The 21,878-nt window shown below is 48.6% G+C and overlaps 1 protein-coding gene across 5 annotated transcripts in view; it reads left to right on the top strand.

Moving 5' to 3' along the window:
- The first annotated feature begins 3,170 nt into the window (after positions 1-3,170).
- Positions 3,171-21,878, top strand: part of PTPRG (protein tyrosine phosphatase receptor type G) — a 684,348-nt gene continuing 665,640 nt past the window's right edge. For 2 of the 5 annotated variants that reach the window (XM_045807508.2, XM_045807506.2), the window contains exon 1: positions 3,171-3,990. In XM_045807508.2, coding sequence (XP_045663464.2) covers positions 3,906-3,990 — 85 coding nt within the window. In that variant the 5' untranslated portion in view covers positions 3,171-3,905. Of the gene's footprint in view, positions 3,991-4,851; positions 6,099-6,139; positions 8,958-21,878 lie in introns of those variants that run through there. The other 3 variants (XM_045807511.2, XM_087866886.1, XM_087866887.1) reach the window with 3 other exon arrangements.

Below are 21,878 nucleotides of genomic sequence, written 5' to 3'. Positions count from 1 at the left end.
TGAGAGCGATCACCTGTAACTATCAGTCTATACTCAAAATAGATCACCAGCACTATGGTAGGCAGAACCCTAAGATGGTCCCCAAGATTCCTACCCCTTGGTGTATAACCCCCACTTCTGAAAGTGGGTTAGACCTATGAAATGTGATGGGAGAGTTACTCCCTTCATTAGGTTCTATTTTATGCCCAAAATGATGGGATGGTTACTACACAGCTGCCTGTGGTAGATTCTCTGTTGGCAGAAGTGAGCGGCCATTTTGTGAGAGGGCTTCGTGGCTTGGACCTGAAGACCATCTCTCGCTGAGATCTACCCCTCGCCAACAACCAGAAAGAAAAGAGGGATCTCTGTCCTCCAAATACAAAGAACTGAATTCTGTCAATAATCTGAAGGAGCTGTGAGGAGGACCCTGAGCCGCAGATGAGAATGCTTGGCACACATCTTGATTTGAGTCTAGGGAGACCCTGAGCAGAAGACCCAGTTATGCTGCACCCCAACTTTGGACCTACAGATCTATGAGATAATAAACATGTACTGTTTGAAGCTGCTACGTTTGGGGGTAATTTATTACCAATACCAGCCCTCTCTCTTTGTCGCCTTCTTATCCTCTCATCACGGTATCTCTTCCTTCCGTGGCACTCCCAGGGCCCCTCACACCAACTCTCCTGAGGTGCTCACCATATTGTGCCCCCCCTCCCGGGGGGTGGGTTGTAATCATCAGGTGGGCGCATTGTCAGTTTCACTGCCTGGTCATTCTGTGCTGCCAACACTTGATACAGTGTCTGGTATGTATGAGCTGTTCTGTAATTGGTCGTAGAATGAATGAAAAGGCATCCTGTTTGGCATTTAAACTTCTGTTTTATTAAGAGGCCTGGTAAGGCCTGGGTTGTGGGAGGGTGCTTTCAAAACCAGTTTGCAAAACTTCAACCTAGGGCCCCAGGACAGTCACCAGCCTGGATTTAATTCAACATTAATTTTTACAGTGGGGCATCCTATATCGTAAGGGTAGTGGTAATTTACTCTCCAAGCCCTTGTGAACTTTCCTCCACTCCTAAGCCATTTCTCCCACTCACATTTCAGTGTCTCCACAAACCATCATTCTTTGCCTTTGCAAATCTGGGGAGGCATACAGGCCTCAGAACCCCAGCTCTACTACTCACTAGCTGGGGATCCATTATTTTACTCCTCTGATCCTGTTTGTCGATAAAAGAGGGAAAATAATCCCGACCGCTGGCAGAACTCTTGTAAGGATTCCATGAGAGAATGTACCCCGTACTTTGGAAGGTCACAGGCCTTGCCTTTTTTCCTTCATGGTGTGTTCCTACTATGCCCTGCACAGTTAAGTGCTCAATGAATTTGTTGAATGAACACTTTGCAGAAAGAATTCCTACCAGTGCCTGGTAGGTAGCAGGCTTTCCACAAATGGCAGTTTTTATTATGTACATTTTGCAAAGGAGGAAACTCACCTGGGGATGTCCACCCAGGTGTGTTCTGTTCTGATTCAAATTACACGGATTTTATCATTCACTCTTTAGTAAGGTAGCCAGACACGCAGGGGTCATTTTAACCTCTCTCAAAGCTCCTACTGACAAAGGGATATGCCTTAAATACAACACTCCCAAGAAAACTGACCCTCAAGCATTTATGGGGGAGTCAGGATTCCAGCAAAACCAGGAAGGACCGAATTCCAAAGCAAACAAACTCATTACCCACACTGAGGGTGGGTGTTCACCCCTGTTCAGCTAAAGATAGAGCGCGGGCCCTCCCCGGGAACTTCCTGGCTTTTATTAGTTTGTAATCCCAAAGGTAACTTTTCAAAGGTTTTTCTTTTGGAAGTGTGGGTGTGAAACTGCTTCCCTAATCACATCTTGCAGGACGATCTCGGAACATCTGTACATTATTTGAAAACCTAGCATCCGGTTGGGATGTTTGGGTGGTGGGGGACACTACGTAGTGGGATGAAGCAGCAGGGGCACGTTAAAAACATGTGTCAGAATGGCTTTTAAACAGAGGCAGAAAAATTAGGCAAAAATTACAAATGGCAAATTACCTTGGCTCAGTTACACGTTTAATCAAAAGCCCGCCTCCCCCACTTCTAGCGCCCGTGTAAGAAGAGAAAATCGGGCGCTTAGAAGTCTAAAGCGATAAAGATCTTCTCACCGAGAGCCAAGGGACAAAACTCATTACAGATAAGCCCAGTCCTCCCATTTCCCCCGGACGCCTCTCCCGGATTGCTAAAGAAGCGGCCGCTCCCCGGGGTAGCTGCCGGGAAATCGGTCCTGCCCCGCGGCGCTGCTTTCACCCAGCCGGGGGTGAGAGGCTTACTTCCTGCGCTCTCCCCACCACCCAGCCGGAGCGCGGGAACCTTCCCTCCTCCCGCGGAGCTGCGAGTTGGAAAAACTCCGCCACCGATCCATCGTGGCGAGGGGAAAGAGGGTGTGCGGTTGGGAAGGGCTGGATTTTGCAAGCCTAGGATCGATATCCCTCCCCACCCCCCTTCCCCAGCCGCGGACTCGGCCAATGGAAGCCTGAAAGAAAAAAAAAAAAATTAAATCCCAACGCAGCCCGAGAGCACAGGCCTCTCGGCTTTGTTTCCAGGCGGGGGAATGTGCCGGGCTGGGGGCGCGAGCCGGGACTGAGCAGGGCGCGCCCCGCTGCGGCGCTGCTAGAGCGCTGGAGCTGAACAGGAAACCCCCTCGTCCAAAAAAGGAAGGCAGCTGGCCGTCCCCCTCCGCTCCTTAGACCCGAACCAAGCCCCCATCCCCACAGGCCCAGGATCTGCGAGCAACGCGGACGGAGGGGAGACCTCTCTTCAAGTCCGCGCAAAGCTCGGCGTCTTTAAGAGCTCCCAGAACTGGAATCTGGCAAAGACTCGCCAGCTCAAGAAGGCGACCGCTCTCCTTCTCTCCGGGACCGGGCCAGAGCCGTCCCCAGCCCCCAAATTGCCTCAGCCGAGCCCGCAACATTGCGGGCCCGGCGCGGAGAAAACCCGGCTTTGACACCCCCTCTGAGGCAGGAGCCGAGCGCGGCTGCTTTAAGAGCGTGGTGAGCGGGCTCCCGCCGCCCGCAGACCCGGCTGCGCGCCCCCGTGTCCGCCGCGCGCCACCGTTCGCGCGCCGCCGCGCCCGCCGCCGCGCGCCCCCTGCTCGCTCGCTCGCCGGCTTTAAAGTCTCTGCCAGGATCCATGCTCACATGTTACTTCCTGTATGGAGGCATGGCCAGTTTCCAGCCCCGCGCTCCTCGTTCCTCCCCAGCCTGCGCTGGAGCCACAACTTTCAGGAGCATGGACTGAAGGCGCCCTCGCCCCAGCGCCCCTCTGAGATCCTTTGTGTTTTCCTCCGTTTCCTCCGGCCGTTTCTATTTTGGGGGTCTCTTCGCTCCCCCTGCCTCTCCCCTCCCCTTCCCCGCTCGCAAACATGCCTCCTTCCTTCCCCGGGCCCTGGAAGGAGCTGCCTGCCTGAAGCCCGAAGACGCCGCGCCGCGCTCAGCCCCGCCGCCGCCCGCCGGCTCTCGGGCTGCGCTGAGCCGCCGACTCAAGTTGGGGATCTTCGGCTGCTCGCCGCTGCCGCCTGCGGTCCCTGCCTGCCCCGGGCCCCGGGCATCGTCGCCGCCTGCCGATTACTCGCCCTGCTCGCTCGGCTTGCTCTTTTTTGAACGGAAAGCAGCCCTTCTCCGCCGAGGATCGTCCCCAGCGTGGCTCCGCGTTCCCGGTCACTTTTTGAGATTTTTCCTGGGGGCGCTCGGCGGCTTCCCGGATTCCAGGGGGACTCGGGCCGCCGAGCGCGGGGGGCCCGTAGAGCGGGCGAGCAGGGGAAGAGCCAGGGCTTAGCGGAGGCTCACACGGAGGCAAGAACTTATTCAACAAGTTTACCCCCCTGCCTTCCTCTTTTCGATGTGCGTTTTCGGACATGCGGAGGTTACTGGAACCGTGTTGGTGGATTTTGTTCCTGAAAATCACCAGTTCCGTGCTCCATTATGTCGTGTGCTTCCCCGGTGAGTGCCGGCCGCTGAGGGGACCCGGCCCTGGCCGGCGCGCGCGGGGGATGCGGAGTTGACGCCGCGGCACGGAGCTCGGGCGCCCGTCCCGGGGACCCCAGAGAGGGTGAAGGGGGGCCGGGCACACGGGGAGGAGAGAGGGATCCGCTCGGCTGGTTCTGGCGGCTATTAGGGAGGCTGCTGGTTGGTGAGGGTGGAAGCAGAAGCTGGCCGAAAAAGGGGGACAGGGGCGGTAAGGGTCTGCTCTCGCTCAGGTTGGGAGGGTCTGGGGGAGCCCGAGTGGAAAGAAAATCTCGCTTTGCTGATCCGTCACCGTTCGGGAGAGCTAGAGCTCTGGGGTTGTTGAGGAGACTGGGGCCAGGGGAGGATGCCTCTGTGGGTTTGGGGGGCCCAGGGTGCGCCCCTCGCCCCCGAGAGGATTGAAGGAGCTCGGAAGGAGAGGGACTTGATTTGCTGCTTCCCGACCCTTTGGAGGGGGTGTTAGGAGAATGGAAGCTGGAGCCTGACCGTGGAGGACTGGGGATGTTGGGAGCAGCTTGCGTTCTCGTGTCCGGGGCTAGGGGCGACCCCCGCTCGGGGCCGGGGCGCGGGCTGCGCTTCGGTACTGGAGCGAGGCAGCCTTCACGGGTGCGGGGGCCCGGGAGCGCTGGGAGGGCTGGGAGCAGGCGGTTTAGGGAGATCGCGGCTCCCCTAGCCCCGGCCCCCGCGGCCCCTTTACCCTGCAACTCTGCTCCGCGGGGTTGCTCCAGTAGGGGCGCCGGGGGCGGGGGTGGTCGGAGGCTGGGTTGCTATTCGCGCCGGGGCGGATTTTTTCCTGTCTCGTGCGCCCTGCCTACCTTCATCTTTGCCCTTTTGCAGGCTGTTCGCGGCTGGCCGACCTAGACCCGCTCCTTTCTGACCGGGTTAAGACGGGAACAGTATTGGCCATTGGTGACGATAATAAATCACCGCACGTAGCCGTGTGCGGCTCGGCGACCCTCCACTTCCAGCCCTCCACTGGCCGACCCTCTTTCCTCTCCCCTCCGGCAGGGCAGAGGCCATCCGCCTCCCTCGCCGCTCTTGCGCCCCCCCCAATCCTCCCCCTCCCCACCGGCTACAGCTACACCCCGGAGCTCCTTTGAGTCTGTTCGGCCCCCTCCCCGGGGGTGGAGGCCAAGTCCTCTGCCCTAGCAGGGGAACGGGTGGGAAGAAGGGGGCGATTCGCTTTTTTATCTCGCTGTCCTAAGGATAGAGAACCCCCCCGTTTTTCTGTCCTCTCATGCATTAGCCCTTGGCTACCCAGAGGTGGGGGTTATCTGAACGAAGAAAAAAAGGAACGTGCCGTGATGTTTCTGCTCTCTCTGGTCACGGCCGCCTGTGCCCGAGCGGCCTGAGCGCAAGGTTTTGGTGCAGCGGGTCCCCCAGCTCCATCGTGCGCCCTGCAACAGGGTGCGGGCGTTCTCGCTGCCCTCGGGGACCTGCTCGGGGAGTGGCAGCGAGTGTCCCTTTTGCAGGCACAGGGGTGGCCTCGAGGAGCAGAGAGGCAAAGCACCGCCTTTTCTACGGCACCCCCTTTCCCCTCTGCGCGTCCCCCTGCCCCCGGAACCGCAGGGAGCTCCTGCCACTGCCAAGAGACCCAGCTCGGATGGCTAGCGAGGACGTGTGTCCACACTAACCCCGAGGCCTGCGGTTTGCCTACCAGGGTCCTGCCTCCACGGGGCTGGGGGCGGTGTGGACATTTCCCCTTAAAAAATGCCCTCTCTCCCTTAAAAGGCTGTTGCTCAGGATTTGTGTTCCCCATCTGCTCCTTCTAGACTTTCTTTGCCGTGGACTTGCAGGCTGAGTGGGCTCAGGTGCACAGTGGGGTCGAGCTTTGTAAGGGTCACGCTTTAACGGGGGCAGTGGGAGGCAGCAGGAGAGCAGCCTTGCGAAATAAGAGGAATTTCTAATTCCACGTCTGGCGTTCTCCCTAGCTCGGGTATGCAGCCAGTGGGTTGGCCGTGGTTTTCTTTTTCCTGATGTCTCAGGAAGCTCGAAATCCAAAATGGGACCTCCAGTGATGCCGCCTTCGTGGGGCTTGGACAGTTTTCATCTTCCACATTTTCTTTTCGTGCCCACGCTGCGAGGTAAATAGCACATTCCCTCGCCCCGGAGCCTAAGGGTGTCGGGAAGGGAAGGGGGCAGTGGTGTGAGGCGCGGGGAAGAGGGGCTGTGGTTTGGAAAAGTGCCTCTGGAGAGGGTGCAGCGAGCAGCCTTTGGAACCAGGCAAAGTTAAAATGTCAGAGCCGTGGGAGACGCCGGCTTTCCGTTTTTCGAAGGTGCCGCGACGCCGCTGGACCTCAGGGGGCGCCCCTGAGCCACTGGTGGGGCTCCTACCACCTCCACTGGTCCGGCTCGGCCTTCTGGGTGCGGCGGGGCCGCGGTGGGAGCGGGGATGGGGCGCACGCGGCTGGGCTCCGAGGCTCGGGGGCTGCGAGTGCGCCTTGGAGCGAGGAGGCGGCCTCCGCGGGGCGCTGCTGCTCCTGGCCCGCTCGGATCCCGGTGCGGGCCCGCGTTCACTTTGGGACCCCCCTTCTTGCCCTCCGTAACCTCGGAAGCGTTTATGTGGTTGGCACGACGGATAAAGATGCTTCTGGTGTTGGATTAGGGTCCTCCCTGTGAGGTCTTATCCCAGATCCCTTGCTGTTTGGCTTGTTTCCTCTCAGAATGACCAACTTTCCAGTTAGATTTGTTCTCAGCTCTTGTTCAGGATACAGGGTAGCTGAAATTTGGGAGGGTTTTGGAAACAGCCCTGCCGTGGATCTTTCCCCAGCTGGTCGGAAACAGTGGCTTTTAGTCTCCCAACAACATCAGTATATGGCAGGTGTGGGACCCGCATCTCGGTTAGTGTTTAAAGTGGTATTTCCACTTTCAGAGCAGAAGTGTCATCAAACATACACCGTACGTTCTTTTTCTACTCTGTTACAGAAAGATTTATGAAAATAGGAAAATATAATGGATCCCTATGGATCCCCCCCATTCAGTTACAGCAACTATGAACTCAAATATTTCTTTTCTGTACCCCACCATCCTCCCTAACACCTCATTATTTTAAAGCAAATCTTAGACATACTTCATCTAAGCATTTGGCATAGATATCTAATCATAGAGAGTCTAAGTGCCTGCAACAGGATAGAAAATGTGGTACTTGAGAGGGTTAACATTTTATGTATTTTACATTTGTAAGCTATTCAGCAGAAACGTAAAAGAAAATTTTTTTTATTGATTTCTTCTCTCTTTCCGCCCTCAGAGTTGAAACGTTCTCTTTGATTCTGATATGTTTGTACCATAATTACATTACATCTAGGTGGCTGCCGTTGGAAACACTTCAGATGGATAAGCTCTGCTGTGTACTTTGGATGTGTCAGAACCGGAGGATCCATGATTGATGTCTGGTGAATCTCTTTCCGCCCTCTCCTGGTGCATTTGCATGTACATGCTTATTCCTGATGGACATCCTTTATGGCCTTCTTAGAAAAATGCAGAAGTAATGTTTGAAAGTCAGCAGTCTTACTCTTTAGGGATGGAGTGAGAAATCAGGCATGTCCCCCTTGTCCTAACCCCCACTTGAGATGTCCTGTTCCATGGACAACCCCCACTTGAGATGTCCTGTTCCATGGACAAAGAATCTTTGTCCAGTCTTGAAACTTGGTCCCTCTGACACAGTTTTGTGGCATACATTCTTTCCTGTTTCTGTCTAAACAGCGTTCCTCTTACAGAGTTGATGTAGTTAGAACATTAATACAAATAGGTGTATCAGGACTCTTTAGAAGGGGGAAGTTGCTGTTGGGGGAGACAGAAAGGTTAAGGAAAGGCTGGCTGAAATGAGAAAGAGAACTATCCAATAGTGAAGCATCTCCCCTTAATTATGGACTTGTTTTCACCGAGTAAAAGATTATGTTGTTTATGTGAAGCAGTGCAGGGACAGCAAAGCCAAATGAAACCCCTTTCACATTCCTTTTTGTGTTCTGAAAAACTCCCAAGTTAATGTAGTATAATTAGTTACACATTGGTGCACCAGTTGGAATGGACTTTCTTGCCATTCATGTAAGGTCATTAAAAATGCCCCATGCAGGTGTTACTGCAGACCCCCCCCCCCACCTTACTCCCTTCCTTGTTTTTCTGGAAACTTCTTAACCAAAAGGATAGTCTGGACACTCAATATTAGCCTTACCTAGGTGAAGACAGCAGATGTTGCTAATGCTTTGTTGCTTTACCTCTTTCCTTTTATGGTGAAAAAAATTTTTTTTTTTAAATCTGAATTTTCACTCAACATTTTACTTGCACAGCATGCAGGACAATGCAGTGATGTTTCTAAGCAGGTCAAGATTATAAGATGGGTGTGCATTGTGAATTGCAAGAAAAAGAAAAATTATAATTAACATTTTCATCTTGGAGTACATCTTCCATGTGGTTGCATTTCATAAAGCACCACTTCCGAAGTTACCTGAAGTTATCTCAGAAATTCTTGATTCTCTTCCCCCTTCCCCCCCCATAAGCCCTTGATGTGCTTTGGTACAGGTTGACCACTCTCAGGCGGTAAGTGGTAATCACTGAAACTACATTTTTGGCTGTATGTGTAGAGAATGAAAGGCCTGTGTATCTAATAATATGGAGGTGGCCCGGGAAGTGTGCCCGGCTCCCGCCAGAGCTTGATGCCTGAAAGCTTGTACATACTGCGTAGGGCTTCGGGGGAAGAAGGAAATGTTCCGTTGAGAAGAGCCTGCCCCCACCAGGCCGAGGGAGTTGCTTGTGGAGTTTGTTCCAGAATGAGGTTGCTTGGGCACCCATTAAGTCCTCACTAATTATTTGCAAATGATTAAAAAGATCAGGTGCTTTGGGTTCTCTGCCTGAGAAATGGGAGTGACCATCTTGCTTGTAAAGAACTGAACGCTGGACTCTGGCGATGTTCTGTGCACTTAAAATATCAGAGGCACATTTGTAAGGTAAAGGGTTATCTGTGTCTTTGTTTTGACTTTTTTGGGGGCCCGGAGGGCAGGGTTGTGTTTACGAGGAATCCTAACCAAAAAAAAAAAAAAAAAAATCACTCCGAAAAGGACATGTGTTTTAAAAACCCTTATTTATCTCTTCCTGCTTTTTCCTACAATTCCTCTTTGTCTCCCAAGTTCCAAGACCACGGAATTGTTAATGTCTCTTTAAAAAAATAAATCTGCAAGTAATGTAGGTGAATTTCATTTTGAGGAAGGTCTGCTGATTGAAATCTATAGCAGATATGTTTGTGGCTCGCTCCCATTCCGAAGAGGATGGGGAGGTTTGTGAGAAATGGCTGTGCAAGATTGCCTGAGGTAGCTAGAGGGCTCCCTGTGCCAGTGTCTGCTCCTACAGGGACACCTGTGATTGGAGGGGCCCGTTTACCTGGTCTCATTTGTAGCAGAGTCTTTGGTGTTTTGACAGAAAAAAAATACATAACCTGTGTGAGATGGTTTGCCAGGCCTCTGCAGGTTCAAAGATTTTATGAGTATAGTGCTTGATATGCTTCTTTTTCAAAAACACTGTAAAAAGTGCTTTCAGGGCTACGTGGAGGAGTGACAACAGATCAGGTTGGAGATGTGGCCGGCTTCTCTTTTTGAAGCCCCTCTGGCTGAACTGGGTGGTGTTCCCGCTGTCCTGGGGGTGGGAGGCAGCTTTCACACTGAGGGAGAACTTTGGTTCTCTTGAGGGTCACCGTACTGGTGTGTCTGCATATAGCAAGGAGAAGTCTTGTAGGAGCCTGGAACTTGTTACTACTTTCTGTTTTTGTTTTTAAACCAGGTAGCTATGGAGAGTTGTACTGAATGTATTGAAGTATGTCAGACTGTGGTCTCGCAGCCAGCTTGCCTCTCCCATTACTAGCTGTGCTGCCTTAGACTAGTTACTTAACCTCTCTGTGCCTGTCTTTTCCTTTTCTCCTTCTCTGTGAAATGGCACAGCAATAGTACCTGACTCCTCAGGTGTGCATTTTGAGCAAGAACACGTGCTAAAGGACTGAGAACTTTGCATGGTCAACAGTACTCAGTACATTAGCCATTTTTGTTTTGTGTGTACTAAAGAGATCTGGGTAGGAGTGTATGGGAAGAGGAGAGTAGAACTGAAAATGACAACTGTATGAAAAAACAAAAACATTTAAAAAGTATTTATATAAATTTGTGCGATGCGTTTTGGACCTGGCTTTGCTATTGAGGACGAGGAGTTAGAAGGACTAACAGGAGGCTATCCCATGTAAAATTAGTGAAATGGGTAGTTTTTGATGTTTAAAGCAATGAGAAAGCCTCAACGAAGTCTGAGAGACCTCCTCACTCACATCACACTCTCCGTGTCCCCAGCTTTAAATGGAAAAAATGTTTTCCACAGGTTTAAAAGATACCGCATGAATCTCCCAAGAGCCACGTGTGGCGTTATCCTTTGCAGAAAGAGCTGCTTGGTCCTGCACCCTGGGATGCCGATTCTTCTCAGGCCTTCTAGACTGTGTTGTAACCCAGGAGGATGGGTCTGCCTGTTACTGTCATTTCTGGCTTTTAATTCTGTGCTGCTGATGGGAAGCAAATCGTACCACTTGGGTATTGCTTTTATTTTGTACTTGTGTGGCCCTTGGGCACAGTCCCGTCCCTGTCTCCTTGTCCTCATGGGCTCAGCCCTGCAGAGCACGCAGGAGAGAGCCCCACACCATGCATAGCTGCTGCCCTCGAATCCGTTTTTTGCAAACTGAAGGCAGCATGATGGTTTTCTGGCCAAACAACAAAATGCGATTTTCAGCCACTCGACTTAGCTATTTTGGGGCTGTGGCAAAGTGACACAGTTGGCTGCTAAAATTTAGCAACTAAAAGAAGACACGAAAGCATAGTTCATGGAATATGTAACACTTCCATGTAAGAAAATAGGACAACTGGTCTTATTTTTGGGTCTGCGATAGTATTTTTCTAACGAGGAGAGCGAGACAGGTTTGTCGATTGATGCTGCAATGGGTATACTTTTGAGGAATTCCCACTGGTTGTATGAATCCAAGAGGTAGTTGAATTCTCACCCCACTGCAGCCTTGTAAACTCCACAATACACTTAAATCAGATAAATGCATCAATTTGGAATAGTTTGGATAGAGGACACAGCCGTAAACAATTTACCAAATGTGAAAGCAGAGGCCAGATTAGTGAGGAAATGTCATTGACTTTTTGCAAGAGTGAAGTTAGTCACGCATTGTCGAAAGGATTTATTTACAAAGCAGTTGTTATTTATAAATGATTTCTCTTCTTCTTCTTCTTTTTTTTTTTAATCACTTTTCCTGAAGTGTTTCCATTCAGCAAGCTTGGAGGCTGAGAGCTAGGTGTGCCCTTGGTTGTGGAACCAGGTGGTTGGGCTGCCTTGGGCGAATTACCCAGCATCTTGTGGAAGTGGGGTTGAGTGGTGTTGGTGGTCCTCCAGGCCGAGGTATACATATCTCTTCTTCAGGAACCACTCTCGGACCCCAAAGGCCTAGGTTAAAATTCTTGTTCTATGACAGCAGTGTTACCTTGGGCAAATGGGCCTCAGTTTTTAAATCTGTAAAATGGGAACAATGATTATACTAGCCTACACTCACCAAGTGCTTGCCATTATCTAGGCACTGTGCCTACGCTTTTTTTTTTTTTTTTAAGATTTTATTTATTTATTTATTTGAGAGAGAGCGAGTAAGGGAGGGAGGGAGCATGAGCAGGGGGATAGGCAGAGGGAGAGCAGACTCCCCGCTGAGGGAGCCCAGTGTGGGCCTTGGTCCCATGACCCTGGAATCTTGACTTGAGTGAAGGCAGACATTTAACCAACTGAGCCACTCAGGAGTCCCTGTGCCCAAGCTTTTTATGTACCTTTCATCTACTTGGAAGTGGAAACAGCATCTCTGCTTTAGGATGAAGTAACTACAGCCGAACGAAGTCGTCGTTCCTCTACGGTGTCACCCCGGAGTAAGTGGGGGGTGGCTAGAATATGCCTCTCTAATCCTCTCTCCGGGTAATTTTGAATTTCAGACTGGTTGCTGTTTGTTTGCAAACTGTTTTTCCAAATTACATAGGAGGCCAATTAAGAGACAGACCCAGCCCGGTATATTTTGCCCTCCTACTTTTCCCCTAAAAGCAAGGACCATAAACACTGGGTGAAGTAAAGGTGTCTTCCTGTATTTGTCACACATAAATAAGGAAATAATGCATTTAGGATAGGACTTTATTTGGTTTCTTTGAAGAGATGACCTTTTAGCAAATTTCTTTAGCTTCTCAATAAGGTGATAATAGCTGTGGACAGAGTGAGTTTGTTGGCGGTAAGTTTTTTTGATTCCTCTTCAGAGCGATCCAGTGTAGACTATAATTTGAGAACTTTTGTTTGGGGCGTTGAATATGGTTATGTTATAACACTGTGGTCTTATTATTCTGCCATATATCATTTAAGTGTGGGCTGCAGGCTCTGGAGCTCAGCTGTCCTGGTTGTGTCCTTTTTTGACTGCAGGAAAAGGTCCCAGGGAGTTGTACCTGGGGGCAAGACATGGTTTGGGTTCCGGATTTTTCCTCTGCAGTTTAGAACTAGCCACTGGAGCCAGCCAAACCAGCTGTGGGATCTAGGCAAGACCCTCTGTTTCTTTGGGTTTTTTTCCTACACCCTTAACTAAATGGCTTCTGAATTCGTCTGGAATTTTAGGGATTGTCGATGCCAGGCCGGGCAGTCTGGGAGGTCCTGGCCTTTCTGCAGTATGCAAGTCAAATGCTCACTGCATATTATATTGTGATTTCTGAGGTGTACTTCTTGTTAACTTTCCTCTGAGAGCTTGCTTCCTAAGGCTCTATGAACCCTTTGATTATGTTGCTAACCTTGCGACAGACGGTCCCGAGGGAGTAGCAAACAAGGTGGTGAGTGGATCTTGGTTAATGGAATGCCTATAAGCTATTTTTTGTTTTTAAACATTAAACCTTATTTCTCCAGGAGTCCAGGTAAAAAAATGCAGGCTTGTTCATGCCAATCAAGTTATGTATGGCCTTTAAAACTAACGTGATTTGTGATTGGGGTGGGGGGCAGGATTCTTTGTCTAAAAGGAGAACACAGAGCTAGTTCTGGATCTTACTCTGGGAAAGAGAAATGGAAGGAGACAGGACAGTCATTCGGGTTATCTGGAGTTCTGCAGGGGGCATCTGGCCATACTGTTTTGGCCATAGTGTGTTGAAAAGAAAAAAATGAAATTAAAAATTGGGGCATTTTGCATTCATGCCATCCACAAGTGTACCCTGAGAACTTACAGTGTGCCAGGCACTGTTCTAGGCACTGGAGGGGGGAGTGTTGACCGAAACTCCTGTCTTCGTGGTGGCTTCCCATAGAAGTCTGGGTTACTCCTGAAAAATGGGAAGGTACTGCAGCCTAGGGCCCATGTCTTTGCTTGGCAACAGCAGTAAGCTTGAATTCAACAGTGGCTGCCCCCTGAGATGGGGCACTCACCTGGCCCACAGAGGTTATTTACAATGCTCAGCTGGTCCCCGGAGGTGTTGGCATCTGCGTGTAGGAGATTTCTAAGTTTCTGTTTGAGGGAAGGATTTTTTTTGTTGCTGCTTGTTTGAGGTTTTGTATTCTCTAGGTTGGTTCTGTGTAAATGTAAATGTGTGCGTACTTGTTACTGCAAGGAAGACCATCCCTGGCTGATGGGATGACTTCATTCCTACCAGTCTGGCCTGTGAAAGCTGGAGCTCAGCTCTGCTGGTTGTGTCCTTTTTTGCTCTGTAAACGGCTGGCCGCTGGGATCTTTCACAGTAATATGGTGACTTCTCTTGCTGATCTAAATTGCTGTTGGCTTACTCAATTTTAAAAAAAGTTGTTTTGAAAAATGTATCATTTGATTTAAGAACTAGCTGTCTTGGTCACTTTCTTGTTACCCAACTATCCAGGGAGGGGATCCCGGTGGTGGTGGAGGGTAGAGGTGATAAAAGAGCATCGTGACCGATATAGAAGGATCCGAGTCCATTAATAGTACAGATGTCATTTTAGTGGGTCCCTTGCCAAATATCTTAATTTTTTCACATAACATCCCTGAGCCATAATTTTTTTTTGCATATGATACCCATGCATGGATTAATGTATGATAGAAATAGCCCACCTTAATTTTTCCCATAACAACATATGAGAACCTGACCTTTGAATAAAGTAGAGTGGCCAGCTTTTGGCATATAGACAGATGGAGGATTTGAGGGGGTGATTCCTTCGCCCTCCTTCCAGCGCATTTCCTTAAGTGGCCATTCTAATATATGGTATATTCACATGAGTTCCTCATGTATGATTTAGAGGCTAAGTGGACCGTTCGCTCTTGAGGCTAGGATGTCATTCCTGCTTCCATCTGCTCTGTCCTCAGTATCGAGGTGGTGTTAGTCCTATTTGAGGACCGATAGAATGAATGCTCCCTAAAACACTTAGAGAACATTTTACAAGACATTGCTATCATTGTGTGTGGCTTCCAGAAATCTCACATTTGTATATTGCATCCTCATTAGAGATACGATAGCCAAGGTTAATCTCTTCCTTGAGAGAATTCAGAGTGTGTATATTGTCATGGTGTTGGAAGTCCATCTTTTAAAGAAAGAGAAGCTAAATTTGCATTTTCTATTGCTGGCCACCGAGGTATCTTTTGTTGGAAACAAAATATATTCTAATTAGAGTCAGATGTCTTAAGGGGCAGCAGGGTTATGTTTTTGATGATTACAGTTTTGTTTTCTTCTCTGTGGAATAACTTAGGCTACCTTCTGTGAAGTGGTGTGCATTTATGTCCGTAGTACCCTTGACTGGAAAGGGTGGATTCAGGAGGAGTCGGGCGTTCTCACATCTGCGTGGGTTGTTCTAGGCCTAGTGACATGAGATATCTAGAGGGCAGCAGAGCTTGCTCGAGCCGACCACAGAGCCTGAAGATGAATGGTGGTCTTTTGCCTTGCCATGGCTTTGGGCAGGCTGGTCTAGGAAGAGGGCTTGCCTGAACTGATCATTTTTGCTTCACCAGTATTGGTTGACCACCTTGTCGGATGGCCTTGCTGAGACAGATGCTCGCTGGTGTAGCATGGTGATTCCAGATGTGCTTAGACAGAAGCTAAGTTTTCTAGAACACATGGCTAGTCGATGCCCACCCTATTTTCTTCTTCCATCCATTCGTTTTCTCTTCTAGAACTAGTCATTTTCTCTGCTTACATGTGTGCAAAGGCCATGTGGAAGGTAAGGGAAATCACTTGACAGTTTGGGCATCAGCCCCTCATTTTCTCGATGGATCAGCTTGTGCAGAAGCTGCTGAAATTATTTCGCGTGATAGAGGGTGGGTAAACGCTGGATTAGAGTTCTTTCTCAATCCTTTTTAGGATGTGCTTTTTGAAAAGAGAAGCTTTTCAGTAACAGAGGCAAAGGCGGCGGGGGGGATGCTGGTTCTTGAGGATTCTGCCTTCACTCGGATGCCAAGTGGGGGAAAAATTGATTTCTGGAGAATGGGGGGGTGGAATGGTAAGCACTCTGACCAGAGAAACCAAAGAGTCTGCAGAAATAATTCTTAACATGCCTTGAGACCTTAACAATTTTGAGGAAATGAGATGAGACAGGGGGATTCTGGGGAAACAGGCCACTGGCAAACTCTTGGTTTTTGAATTGCTCAGGTCTGTCCATCAACTTAATAAGTAACTGGCCCAACTTAGAGAATCCTAACTTTGTGCTGTACTTATTTGGGCCAGTGACTTAAATTACATCTATAAAATAAGTGGGAGTCTTAACCTCCTACAGTCCTTTTGAGGATGCAAATGAGACCGTGAGTGCCAAGCACCAGAAAAGCATTAGGTTACACAGGGCATTATAAAGGGTGCCTAGCTGTTTTTAATACAATTTGTAAGAAATGCTTGCATCCATAGGCTCTTAGTTAATGCCCTGCAGCCCCATGCAGAGGTGGGAGATCTGGCACTCAGAGGGAGCGGACATCCTACAGTTAATGAAACGGCCGAATCAGAGTTTGAGCTTGGCTTTCTGGATGGTGTCCTGTTCCTTCTCGGCTAACAGAGTACGCGGTAGATAAATGAAGGGGCATGTGCTACTCAGCAGCATTTTCTGTTGACAGAGATTTACCAAAGATGGCTCTTAGGTTTCCTTTTGCCCTGTATGCCCCCAGCTTGAAGGAGCAGGTTTACAGTTACCCTTAGTATCTCATTGCTGAAATTCTCTGGGTGGGTAGAGTGTACATGTGTCTATTAACGTGGGGCCCGTCCTACCACTTGGGTGCACACAGGTGGAAATAGTCCGTGCAGGTCTGTAGCCTATGTGTGTTCATGTGTGTGTGTCTCCTTCTTGCTCCTGTGTTATTTTGCAGTTTTTCTACACAGGGATTGGAGATTGGCATTTGAGGTGAAGGTCCTCATTGCCCTGGCCTTGACGGACATTGCTTATTGATCCCAGAGCTCTTTCTGCTAACACCTGAACTGGGTCCTGAAATTCTTTGTCAGGAGTTGGCCTGGGAGAGGACTTTTGTCCCATTGCTCTGCTGTTCTGCGACATTTAGCCAGCCTTAGAAAATAGCATAAGGAAAAGCACTTCCAAGGGGCTTTTATATTCTTGCTGCTATAGGGGCAATTTTTAGGCCATGGAGCTATTTTGAAATTAACTTGAAAGAGCAGGTATCAATAGCAGGTGTCACGTGCAAAGGTTTCCTGATCCATGACGTTGATTTTGGCTTATATTTGACTCACATTCATTTATTCAGGGGGAAAAAAATCCAGTGTCTTTGTGGTAGTTACATCATATTCTAATTGGTGAGCTTACTAATGCAGGTTTAGGGACTTAAAATGAGTTGCTTATTTTTCCTTGCTTCAAAGCCCAGAGGTTTTGCATCAGATTAAGGCTCCTGTAGGACTGTTTGTATTCCAAAGTGACACCTTTCTGAATTCTTAGCTATTTAAGTAAGTGTTAAGTATGGGCTTGGTGACAGCAGTCTTTAAAAGTGTGACTGACTAAATGGATTCTTTTCCCCTGTTGTTTATATCTGGTAAAGTGTCTTGTGTTTACTCTGAATAAATTCATTGTTACCTTTAGGTAGCTTGTTTCTCAAAATTTGAGTCTCCTGATCAGGGTTATTTTTGCTACCGAAATTAGAGAGCAGGGATAGAAGGTGAAAGGAATTCTTTTGTGGAGCTGACATCAGATAACTTTTTGGTATTTGGTAATACACCAAGTACTTGGATGACGTCACGTCATCCTGTATTTGTTCCTTGGATATGAATTTTCCCCCTCAAGGTCCCCTTTGTCTGATACAGTAGCCACTAGCCACATGCAGCTATTGAACACCCGAGATGTGGCTTGTCTGAATTGAGATGTGCTTTTTTTTTTTTTTTTAAGATTTTATTTATTTATTTGAGAGCGAGAGAAAGTGAGAGACAGAGCATGAGTGGAGGGGCCAGGGGCAGGGGCAGAGGGAGAAGCAGACACCCCGCTGAGCAGGGAGCCCCGATGTGGGGCTCCAGCCCAGACCCTGAGATCATGACCTGAGCCGAAGGCGAACACTGATTTAACCAACTGAGCCACCCAGGCGCCCCTGAGACGTGCTTTAAGTGTAAAATGCACATTGGGTTTCAAAGACCTATGGAAAAAGTATGTAAAATAGCTCATTAAAATTTTACATTGATTGTCTATTGAAACGATAATATTTTCAATATATTGGGTTAAGTGGAATATATTATTAAAATTTATATCACCTGTTTCTTTTTACTGTTTCATGTGATGTGACTACCATAAACTTAAAATGACACGTGGTTCGCATTCCTGGCTTGTATTGTAGTTTTATCTGGTAGCACGGGTCGAGAGTGCTCTTTCCAGCCTTATCTTGCCTTCCAGAAGAGCTTTTCCCAGCGGGAGCCCCATGGGACAAATCCCCTCTTCCCCTTCCGTACCTCCTTAACACATAGGGCCAGGAGACTCCTGTCATTGGTGGAAGGGCTTGCCTCCTGGAAGGCACTGTCACTAGCAAGCGCTAGTCTGGGTATCAGGATAGAGAGTTGAGGTCATTTAGCCATGTGGGCTTGTCTGCCCATCTGTGAAATGGGGTAACAGTCCCTGCTCCGTGAGGTTGTTGAAAGACTAAATGAAAGCCGTGTAAGGCAATCGCCACAGGCCTGGCAAATTGTAGGCATTTGAAAATAATAGCCATTATTGTTATCTTGCTAGCTCCTGGGTGGGCATCTGGCAGAGCTCCTGGCTTTGATTTCTCCCTCTTCTGGTTCCAGTTGGTGATGCATTGTGGGATCTGTGGAGGGTTGCAGAGCGACTTGGGTGTTATTAAAATACCAGTCTCTGCTGCCTTGGACACCCAGGACAGCGTGGAAGACCTTGAGCATTCTGACTGAGCTCCACGCTCAGCAATTTGAAAGGCAGCATGGATCTCGGAGATCTTCCGACATTGCAAGCTGCTTGTGGACGCTCGTTGTCAAGAGTGCTAATCCAGCCCAGTGCCTGTCCCCTACTTCCTGGTGGGAGGAGGCTGCAGATCCAATCCTCACGCAGCATCCTGGGCCCTTGCTTTTGTTCTCTTGTGTACTCGGTTTTAGTGAGGCCCAAGTTCCCATCTCTAGTTAATAACCAAGTTCATACCAGATCCAGGCGCTGGACTGCAGGTTATCAGCATTGGTCCAAGTGTTAACACAGCTGTGGATCCGGTGGATGGGGCAGGTGCATTTATAGAGGGTGGAGCCGTCCGTACTCCTCTTAAGATGTTTGGTTTCTTTCTCCAACAGAATATGAAAATAGGAGGCTCTTCCAAGCAGAGCACATATTTCTGAACTTGCCAGGCTGCTGCTTAATTATGAAGTGCGAGATGGGGAAAATGGGAGAGATGAACACCCTTTTCTTGGACAGCTCAGGTCCGCCTAGAAGGGTTTCTAGCATTGGGTCCTGTGTGTTGTGCGCATCTGCAGGTTAAGAACTTGGGCCGGGGTGGCGATGGTGGAAGGAAGTGGCTAGTTGGCTGGGAAGACCCATCCTTATTTAATGGTTTTTCAGGTTCTGGTTGGGAATGTCTCCTTCTCGGGATATTTGACAGGGTGGACAACATGCCCCTTGTTTGGTGTAGGTGATAAGAATCTGGCTTTCAGTTGTAAGTTGTTTGACGAGGGAAAAACAAGGATGTTGAAGTCCTCAAGTTAGGGTGTTGAAGGAGCATTAGTGGGTCCTCAGGCCCCACCCTGAGTCTGCCCTGGAAACGCAGGGGAGGGGTGGTGAGAGCAGCCGTGCCTGCCCACGTGGGAAGGGGAAGAAAAGGAGTTTTCGGAGGATTTTCTTGTTCTCTTTGGCATAGCCAGATTTCAGAGTGACTTGTAAAGGAAAATGGTCCTCCAGACCTTTCTGTCCACACAGAGCTTGAGTGTTTCTGTTGCCAAGTTATCAGGGCACCTCCCTTTTTAGGTTTCATATGATCACCTGTATCTTCTGCTCCTATCATTTGCTTCCCTCCTGGCCTTTGACAAGGTCTGGGAGTTTTATACTCCTGAGTAGTGTTTTCTGCTCTAAGCCGTGATTTCTAGGAAGAACACCTCCCTCCCAAGCCATTCTTGCAGGGGAGAGTGAGGGTATCTGGAAATTTGGCTATTACTCCTTCTCCAGGTGTTTTTAGAGTGTGGCATGGCTAACATTAACCACTGTTGGTTGAGCACCTACTATGAGCAGGTGGGCCATGCTAGGGGCCAGATATACCCTATTCGAAATCCTTGTATTTCCCAAGTGTGCAAACAGAAATTTTGCTTAGTTAAGAAACTTGCCCAGCATCAGATAACTTTGAAGGTGGGGATCCAAGTCTCTGACTCCAAAGCCAGAAATCTTTTTCCTAACAACACAGTGCTTCTATTAATAGATAATTGGCTTTGCACTTCTTGTGAATTGCACTCAGTGGGTTGAACTCTGGGTTCATTCTGAAAAGGCAAAAGGCCAGGTGAGCGAGGACTGAAGGCTAACTTGGACAGATGTCTTAATTCTTTCGCACTTGGCCAACATAGGGATACGCGGAATGGGGCCAAGTCTTTGTGTGTATTCTGACTTCTGACTAATGTTGATGAAATGCTAGAATGCATTTTAAACTCAATAAGTGATATGTATGTTAATAAAAATAAGGAAAAAAGCCTTACTGGGTAAGTGTGTTTTATTCCTGTGGCCAAGAATAAAGTCGGAGGACTTAAAGATTATTATTTTCTTTTGGCTATAGAAACCTTTCAGGAGCTCTTGGTAAATTACCTTGGATAACAGGATATAATTATACCTTTCATCCACAGAAGGCATGTTTGCAAGGTACTGTGTGATTTGTACAGGTTTCTGGAGGTTTCCGAGTAGTTCCAGAGAAGTAATGTCTTTGATGGAGGGAAAATATTTTTGATTCCTCTCTTGCTATCTTAGTCTCAGAGCGTAGCCAGCAGACGTTCTCGTTCTGACTTTTCTAAGGCTTTGGGGCTCAGTCCACTCAGGTATTTCTTTTTTTTTTTTTTTAAAGATTTTATTTATTTATTCGACAGAGATAGAGACAGCCAGCGAGAGAGGGAACACAGGCAGGGGGAGTGGGAGAGGAAGAAGCAGGCTCATAGCAGAGGAGCCTGACGTGGGGCTCGATCCCATAACGCCGGGATCACGCCCTGAGCTGAAGGCAGACGCTTAACCGCTGTGCCACCCAGGCGCCCCCACTCAGGTATTTCTGTCAATATTTTTGGCATCATCTATAGCCAAGAAAGCAGCCAGGTAATTGGGGGTGCATTTTTAACCTTACTTCCTTGGCGGTGGATACTTCTAAAGGCGGAATAGGTAGGTGGACACTCTTTGAATAATGAACCCATCTCACTGAGTTCTCTGTGTTCGTTCTTTCCTGGAGGAGCTGTTGTAAATCTAAAGCCATCAATTCCCTGGGAGAAAGTTGCCAAGGTTTGTTTTCTTCTTTCTTTCTTGCCACACCTGTTAATTAGTTCCAGACACTAGCGAATCAGATGGCAAGCGTTAAAGCTCAAGGGTGAGATGCAAGGTCAGATCAGTTGTCTTTCCCCTACAACTGAAGCCCTCCTTTCAGCAAAAGGGTTTGCAACATTGTTTTTCCTCTGTTCCCAAACTCTGTGTTTGAGTCCTTTTGAGTGCAGCCTGCACATAGCTATCGGGCTCTTTGTCGCCTGTGATGTTAGATTTGTGCTGGCCAGTTTGAGAGTACATGACTCCTGGAAAGTGAGAGGGAGAAGCAGTGGCCAAGAGGGGCAAGTAGTAAATGAGAGAACCTAGAGTCGCCGCTTCATTTTGGCAGTTGCTATATCCTTAAGTTTTTTGGCCAGGAATGCTAGCTAAATAAATAAATAAATAAATAAATAAATATTTATATAATCTCTAAATGATACAAATTACAAGGATAGCGATATGAGTGGCCAAAGTGGTAAGTTGTTTTCAATACATTTCTCATGTCAGCATGGCTCTTGGGATAGATACTGCTCCCCCAGGGGGGGGCATGGAGAGGATGAGAACTTGAACAATTTAGCCAGGGTAGTGAATGCAGCTAGAAGGCAGTGTAATTTGAATTCAGGGAGCCTTTGCCTGTGTTCGACAAGAGTGGGATCAATGTTGAATTTAACCATACGCTCTTGTGTCTGTTGAGATGCTGGGAGGGGAAGGATGACCAGGTTCACTTATGGATGAGGCTGTTGACTTCTGGACTTCACTATTTACAGTCTGTAGACCGAAATGGATGTCTGTGTTGTCCAGTGAGATGTCATGGTTTGTTCCTACAAAGGGAGGGTATCCTCTTGTACATTATGGCAAGGAAGATCATGGATTCAAATCTAGTAATAGTGGAAACGCCCTCGCGTATAGTACTTTGCTTCGTGTTATGGGGGTTCTAGAAATGTGTG

Source organism: Ursus americanus, chromosome 14, assembly GCF_024610735.1.
Source record: "Ursus americanus isolate L20-20 chromosome 14, mUrsAme1.1.p, whole genome shotgun sequence".
NCBI lineage: Eukaryota > Metazoa > Chordata > Mammalia > Carnivora > Ursidae > Ursus > Ursus americanus.
The sequence above is the reverse complement of the archived record's forward strand: the minus strand, read 5'-3'. Positions and strand labels throughout refer to the sequence as shown.